This window comes from Trachymyrmex septentrionalis, unplaced genomic scaffold (assembly GCF_001594115.1).
Source record: "Trachymyrmex septentrionalis isolate Tsep2-gDNA-1 unplaced genomic scaffold, Tsep1.0 scaffold37, whole genome shotgun sequence".
In the NCBI taxonomy this organism is placed as follows: domain Eukaryota; kingdom Metazoa; phylum Arthropoda; class Insecta; order Hymenoptera; family Formicidae; genus Trachymyrmex; species Trachymyrmex septentrionalis.
In genome coordinates, this window is record NW_017305536.1 from 695,808 (window position 1) to 703,905 (window position 8,098).

Below are 8,098 nucleotides of genomic sequence, written 5' to 3' on the forward strand. Positions count from 1 at the left end.
TTACCAGGCGGCGTCATTTGCCGCAACAAACCTTCATAACGCGCTGTGGATACAGGCGTGCCATGCGTGATGGAACCACCTTTGTGACCCGGCGTGGCTATGGTACTTAATTTTGGAGATAGCTTGGGATGAGGCGGTGGTACGGTGACTTTGTTCATCTTAGGTGTAATGGGTGCTTGTGGTCGCGGTGACGAAGCATAAATCAATGGACTTTTCGCGCCACGACCTTGTTCGGGATGAGGCGCGTGAGGATGATAATACGCACCCGGCGGTTCCGGCCGATAAAGCGTAATCGTCGGCGGCTTGTGAAGCTGCATTGAATGATTGTAATCTTGTTGTACTCTTGGTTTTTTGATACTCAAATCCAACGTTCCTTCCGTTTCTCGCAACGCTTGTTGCACTTGCATGACAACCAAACCTTCCTTAGGTAGCAAGTCCGAAGATGAAGCTTGACTACTCGGTACTGCTGGTGGGCAAGGAGTAATAGTAGCTTGCATTTGACCTAGAGAGAAAGAAAATGCATACATCATGAATTTAGCCCATCTTTCTGATGAATCATAAATGACATAAAGCACAGATTGTAAAAAAATAAGAATGGATTTTAAAATAACACGATAAAGTCATTACTTTGAAAGTAAGTTTTATATAAAAATTAGACTTAGGAAGAGTAAGTTTTAAATAAGAATTCTAAATATAACGATATATTATCAATGAACCTACCAATTGGTTGTGGACTTGGAGCAGAACGATGAGCATGATGAGGTCCCGAGACAACGGAGAGTGTGGCTAGATTTGTATCTCTATTAGACAACGTAGTATGTGCTATATTTGACGACGATTTGTAGCCACGAACATATGTTATGTCATTACGATGATCTGTCTTTAAAATACTAGATATCGTCGGATTGCCAGAACTATTCGATGCTGACGAGCCACCACCGTCGGCTGGACTGTTGGGAGTACGTTTTAATTGCATCTCGATGACTCCAAGCATGAGATCCTTGACAGTGAGTGGATTGGAATTACTCGTTGTTGAAGGCGGTGAATGAACAATCGGTGGTGGTTGCGGATGTTGTTGCAACGATGTTGTATTACTGTTGGAGGTTGTTAGAGTCACTACAACACTGCTATTATCCAAGTCAGCACCTCCCTGACCTTCGTCCGCTGTCTCCTGAAACAATTAGCGCACCTCTATCAGACGGTCCTATCGCACAAAAACATTGTTTTGCGTCTTGTTTTGTAATTGCATTCTTATCATTTTTAATAAATTGCTAAAATTAACAATAAAACTAATTATATGTACATCTTATGCAAGGCAAAATTTGAAAAAGACAATCCGAGAACTTTGTCTTACCGTGGCAGAACTGTCGTAATCTTCCCTGCCACCTGAAGTAGCAGTAACAGCTCCACTACTGGAAGACTGTTGAGATGATCCAGGCGGTACAAGTGATACTACGGCTATATCCGAGAGTTTTTCGCCGAGTTTTTGCTCGCTGGATCGGAAAGACATTGATAATGACGATGTCGCCGCAGTACCACTCGATGCTACATTACTGCCCGTCGTTGCCGGACTTCCTGCACTAGCTGTATCACTTGAATCATGAACCTAGAAGAGAAAATAGAGTAAGGCCAATTGATATATACGCAAATAGGTAAAATGTTTAATTTAACGCAATCTCTTGTATAAAAAATTAATGTAAATTACCAATTGTACCAAAAGCTAATTAGCTAGTTTCATTTGTAATTTAGGAATAGCGAAACTACGTATATTTTCTTACGCGAAAATGCACGTATTTCTCATTTCAAATTCTGATTTCTCATTTCAAATTGTGTATTGAAACTAAATAATTTTTAGTAATTTGTGAGAAACTCACAGCCAGCTCATCGCAACTGCTAGTACTACTGCCACTTTCTTCTTCGTCAGTCAGACACGGTCTTCGTTCCTCGCCCAATGAAGCGTAGTATTCGGCAACTACCTGATCGAGGCTCAATTTCTTTCGGTAAGCAAAATAATAGTTTTTGCACTGATGATTCGTTTTTCCGGGTATCTGTTCGGCGACTTTCGGCCAATTGGTGCCATGTTCCCGAAGTGCCCTGCGGAGTTGTTCGAGCTCCTCGTCTGTCCACTGACGCGATAAAGCATCGGTGCCATCTTCGGATACTTCGGTACCACCGGCGAGATGCGGCGCTAAACGGCGCGATATGCGGCTGAAGCAAGCCGAGCAACATTTCGTCGCGCTGTTTGGTATTTCTGAAATAAATGGAATGAATGATTTACTTAAGGAGTGAGCACTTGAATAAAATTCACTTTGTATATATTTTTATATAAAATTCAAATAAAATCCAAAACTTGCACACATGTGTATATATGTATATATATAAATATAAAACGTAATATGCATACAATTATATATAATTAAATTAACAATAAATTTACGGACATAAATTCGCGAAGAGAACATTCGCGCGTACAAATTTTATAAAAATTTGCAGAAAATACTCACGGAATTCTTGAGCGATTGGCTCCCGAATTTCCGGTGACAAGTCAAGCCACTTGGAAGGTAACGCTCTTAGCCGTTTCACTCTCGATTTAGAGCTGCTCAGATTCGGACAGCCCGGTAACGGGCAGGCGGTGTAACGTCCTCGGACGGCCTTGCAGCGGCAAGTGTTGCAGACACGCGCACCAGGAGGTACTTGATCTTCCCGTAGGCCGTACTGCGACGCTTGACTACGTGGTAACGCGCGACTATGCGCGCTTCCCTCGACGACGCTTTGGCACACCGTGCAAGCGTGAGGTCCTATCTGCTTGCCACCCTCTGAAATCGTAACAAAAAATTATTGTACAATATATGTAGGAATAATGAAAAGAGCCGAGTAATATACAGGATGTTCCCGTCTATAAATGTCCAAGCAACTATCTCGCTTCAACTGGTTGAAGTTACAAGAAAGTTTAATAAGAGAAATTTGTACGACTCCGAGTCAACTGCAAAGTGCACGTAAAAATTTTTTTTCTACTCTTGGCTTTTTCGAGTTACGTGTGTGTAGGTTAATAGTTCTTTTTTTTTTTAATGGATACCTATAATTTTTTTTGCATATTTCTATAGTAGAGAGTATTTGCAATCAAAATTAGATGTATTAAAAAAATTGCTACGATGCATTGTTTACAAAATAATCGACATCTTGAGTATCAAAAGTAGTAAATTGGATTCAAAGTAATTTTGAACGTGGTTTGAAATGTCAAAGAGAAGTCGAAGAAGAAAACGAACAATGTTTTTATGGAACATTTATTAACCCATAAATTGCTCGAAATTTTGACCATCGTGTTCAATACAATATTCAACGCGTTTCATAACGTTTCTCATTGTTGACTGCAATATTTTTGCTATAATGCCTTCAACAACTCAAGTGATTTTATGTCGTGAATCTTCTTCATTTTCAGGAACAGTTGCGTAAACAAGTTTTTTTAATATAAAAAGTTTTCAAATATAAAAAAGATAACAATAACTCTCAAGAATGTCAGAAAATGAAGAAAAAAAAAGGGTTAATAAAAGTTTTTTCGCGGTAATTCGTGCGATAAAGAAATTGATTGTAAGATTTTGATAAATCGGACTTCGGTTTACTTTCAAGCCATCTTCAGTATATCTGACTATTACAATGTAGATCACTTCTATGGCTAGACGAGAGGGAGACCAATCATCTCCACTGATTCTGACACAAGGTTGGCAAATCCAGTGGCAACGAATAGAAGATTAGAACGAATAGAAGAAAGATTAGACGAATAGAATTCCGCACAGCATACTTGTCTCTTTCTCTTCGTCTGTTCTAATTGTACGTTATCTTGTTAATGGTTCTGTTCGACGTAACAGATTTGCGATTCGCCGAAATGTACGACTGTTTGGTATCCTTCGTTTTAAGTAGTTTTGTTGATAAAGTAGCGGAGCTTGATTTTCACTACTTAAATGCCATATCTCGTACATATCACATTTTTCACTAATTGTATACATCGTTATTTTCGTAATTTACAATATAAATATATTCATTAAAAAGACAACTGATTAACTGACTGACTAACAGATATTGCACTGAATTTTATACTCCATGCTAAAACAAATATTTTATTTACAAAACAAGCAATCGCATATTTTGACGAGTTGAAGATCAACGATTTGATTCGAACCGAATTTAAAATATTAGTCTGAATCTTGTTTTTCAAATTGTGATGAAGAAAATCAATTTCTTAAGATTCAATGTTTCGATTATCTCGTAAACAATGCATAGTAGCAATTTTTTTACTACATATGATTTTTATTGCAAATGCTCCCCGCTATACAAATATACAAAAAAAATTATAGGTATCCATTCACAAAAATTGTTAACCTACATAACTCGAAAAAGACAAGAGTAGAAGAAAAATTTTTACGTGCACTTTGTAGCTGACTCGGAGTCGTACAAATCTCCCTTATTAAACTTTCTTGTAACTTCAACTAGTTACGAGGTATTTGCTGAGGATTTATGAATGGACAATCATACACGGAGAGAATTTTTTCTTAGAGTTCACCCTGAAAATATGACAATTGTGAAATAACATATTTCGAAGAATTTTTATGTAAATCTCTCTCATTCATTAATAAAACACAATAAGATATAAAATAAGTATTTGATTAATTTTACTAAAGTGCATGGTAAGAATCTTCAAAATATTGTACCAGAACTACTATATATTTTCGGGGTAAATTTTAAAAGAAAATTCTTTTCGTGTAGTTTCCATTTGAAGATAATACAAGGCGATGAAATTTTTACAGGAAACCTGTAAGAAGAATGTCTCGTGACTGGAAAAATTATTCCAAAAATTAAGAACATGACAATTTGAAGAGAATAAAGAAACCTTTTCCTAGTAACTCTTTCGATAGATTAAATTTGCAAAATGGTTACAACTATAAACGCTCTTTCTCTGCGAGTAACGCAATGAATTCCTCCGCGATCATTCCGCGCGATTGAAACGCGGGGAAAAACGTTTCCGAATCGAGAGCGCGTGTTCCGCGCTGATATGCCGTTAGGGGCGGCCGATAAAAATCATATAAAACATAAAAGCGCGCGCGAGAGAGCGAGACCAGGCGACGATGCGCTTGTATCAGATGGTGCATATGCAATGCGGCCACCACCACCATCACCATCGCCGGCCCCGCGTGTGTTAGATCCTATCTCGGTGCAATTGCGATATGACGCGCACTGTCGCTAAAACGTCAAAGGGGCTGGTCTATTGACGCGATTCGGCAACGCCAACGTGTTTGCGGCCCGCCGTGAAATATAAATGCACGCGCTGCGCGTGTTAGCCGTGCGCGATACGCGGAACGCGTACAAAACGCCACAAACACGCGGCGCGATAATGGCCGATCGTGTGCCATTCCGAGTCGTTACAGTCGCCAAATGAAATTTCAATGAAGCTCGATAGTAAACTGGAGCGGATGCTAAAACGAAGTAAATGAAAATACGCAATTCCCTTTTTTTCTTCCTCTTCTTCTTTAAGGTCGCATCATCACGTTCGTGTCGAAGAAGAGTGGAAGCTATTAATGATATATATATATATATTAACAATATATATTTCCTATTTTTTATTTATCATGTAAAGATATGAGAAGAATATATACGTGGCTACACTTGTATGGATATCCGCGAATCTTGCGAATTTTAATCTTGACGACCCGATTACGCTTCAATTTAACGTTTTCAACTCAAACTGAAACGTTCGATCTTCACAAGTACTTTGGTATTTTCTCACGAAGCTCTTTCGTCAAGACGAATCTATATTTTTTTTTTTTTTTTTTCCCCCCCGAATAAAATCGACGTTTTCCAAGAACGTTAATTTGATCAGCAACCAGATATTTGTAGAACTCTCGCTCGACAATAAACGCGCAAACGGGGTTGTTTCCAACGGCTATTTAGAGAATGTACTCGCGTTTATCCGCTATGAAATTGAGCAAATATAGTTAATCACGAGCAAGGAACCCGAGTGAAAACACGAGCGGCGCGGAAAGCGAAGTGGGCGAAAAGGGGCGCGGGGAGTAGGAGAGAGTTGGCGTACGGAAACGGAGCGAGAGACAGTATAATTACTCGGGACTCAGCTAATTAAGGACGCCCAATTAAAAAGTTCTCGACGTTCGTTCTTAGCCTCCCGCAAACGTCGACATCGCTCGCTCCTAAATAAGATCGCTTTGATATGTAGTTCCGCTCCTCCTCGCGAAACTGCATAAATTTACTCGTGCTGACAATGATCGCGGGACGCAAAAATCGAGAACACCTAATAATAATTCCGATCTATCACTGAGACAGATGTATACCTTTGTAAAACAAATCGCGGAAATACAGTAAGTCAAGTAAAAGCGTGGTCGAGTTATTAGCCTTGAGATAGGTTCGAATAGTTTCATACGATATATCCGAACCTTTCTGCTTCAACTTTGCTTGTCCTTGATGCGTAGTGTTAAGGCCAGGATTCCGCGAAAACAGATTCACTATTTTTTTTTACCGTCTTTCTTCGTCCACTTTGCATATCGAGCCACGTTCCGGTAAATCATCGACATTTTTTGCCACATTATATCGCTGCACTCACTTCTGCACGAATGATTTCGACTTTTTCATATATTTAGCAGCCGCTAATTGTGACATTTTTGGATCTTTCGGGTGAGTGCAGAGGAACACAGCTTCATAGCGTGATGCGTATTTGGTACTCATGGCGCTTAATGTGATTCTCTTAAGAAAGTTCAATGACAACTGAATCTATCTTCCTTGATAGTGCATCAAGGATAAAGGTGCCCTCTTCGGGATTCATGATAGATTTAGGGCGATACCTTTTATTAGCTTTGAGTAAGGCCGACCACGCTCTTACTCGACTTACTGTAATAACGTTAGCCAGCGAGGTCCCAGAAATGAAAGAAAATTTCAAATCGATGCTACGCTTGACGAATTCGGAAAGAGAGCTGTACCGTTCGTACATACTTTACGCTGTTATATCTCGCGAGAATTACGAGATATTCGGGAAATATCTATTCAGAGATCCTCATGATTCTCTTCTAAAGTATGTTCTATAAAGATTGGAAGATCTGAATTGAACGAGAGATAAAAAAGAAATTAATAAATTTCATAGCCGTCTTTATTCGGTGAAATTTCCACTGGATACAAATGAAAATTGGGAATTAAACGATGGTCGCTCGATTCGTTCCGCTAATTATTTAACGTATTCGGATACTCCCCCCCCTCCCCTGGAGATTCTAACCCTCTCCTCCTTCTGTCTCTTTCAAAATTCCTATATCCCGGACGCCGCGTGCATCTGCTCTCCAGTGACCTGTCACATCGAGCCGCGCATCCCGCGTGTCTTTCGCATCGCGCGCGGAATTATTGTTGACACGGAATTACGAATGTGACGTCGCGCTCATGCAACGCTCCCGGCGATGGCAACTGGCAAGCGGGATGAGCCCGGAAACACGTAGCGCAAGTACCTATATCGGATACCGAGCGATTGGAAGAGTTGCCGGAGTTGCGAGGCAGATGGAGGATAACAACGCGCCGTGTGAGAATTCGCGACACTGATTGGCAGGTATTCCCGAGAGCGAGAGAAAATCGCTCTCGCGTAATTTGCGCGCCCCCCCCCCCTCCGCCCCGCGCGATCGGACAGGCCAATCCCGGCCAAGTAGGATGCTGCGGCGGCAATTTTTTCCGCATTTGCGTATCTCTCCAAGTGTCGCGGATGTACCGCGTCGAACTGCCCGTTTCGGCCGTTTTCCGAAAATAAGCGCGCGCGGGAGAAACGGGATATAACCGTGCCACACCGATTTTTCACGAGCCATTTTCATCTGCCATTTACACGAGCGACAATAACGTAATTAAATTCGAACGCGCAGTATAAATCCCATGTTATTTTAGGTACATAAATATTTAGATTATACACAAATTTGATACGTGCAGCATTATTTAATTAACAAAACGAATATCTTCATAAACTGATATGATTATACTATCGATACGTTAATAATATATACTACCTGAATTTCCTTCGTTTCTTATTATTTCGCATTTTTCAATTTTAATAAAAAAAAAAAAAAAA

The 8,098-nt window shown here is 40.1% G+C and overlaps 1 protein-coding gene across 1 annotated transcript in view; it reads right to left on the reverse strand.

Annotated features, from left to right (window-relative positions):
- Positions 1 to 8,098, reverse strand: part of LOC108750652 — a 32,845-nt gene that overhangs the window by 4,377 nt on the left and 20,370 nt on the right. The window contains exons 7-11 of the mRNA XM_018490278.1: positions 2,505 to 2,816; positions 1,875 to 2,251; positions 1,355 to 1,606; positions 721 to 1,171; positions 1 to 502 (exon numbers count right to left, since the gene is read on the reverse strand). The exon at positions 1 to 502 is cut by the window's left edge and continues 8 nt beyond it. Of these exons, the coding sequence (XP_018345780.1) occupies positions 1 to 502; positions 721 to 1,171; positions 1,355 to 1,606; positions 1,875 to 2,251; positions 2,505 to 2,816 (1,894 nt within the window). The remainder of the gene's footprint in view (positions 503 to 720; positions 1,172 to 1,354; positions 1,607 to 1,874; positions 2,252 to 2,504; positions 2,817 to 8,098) is intronic.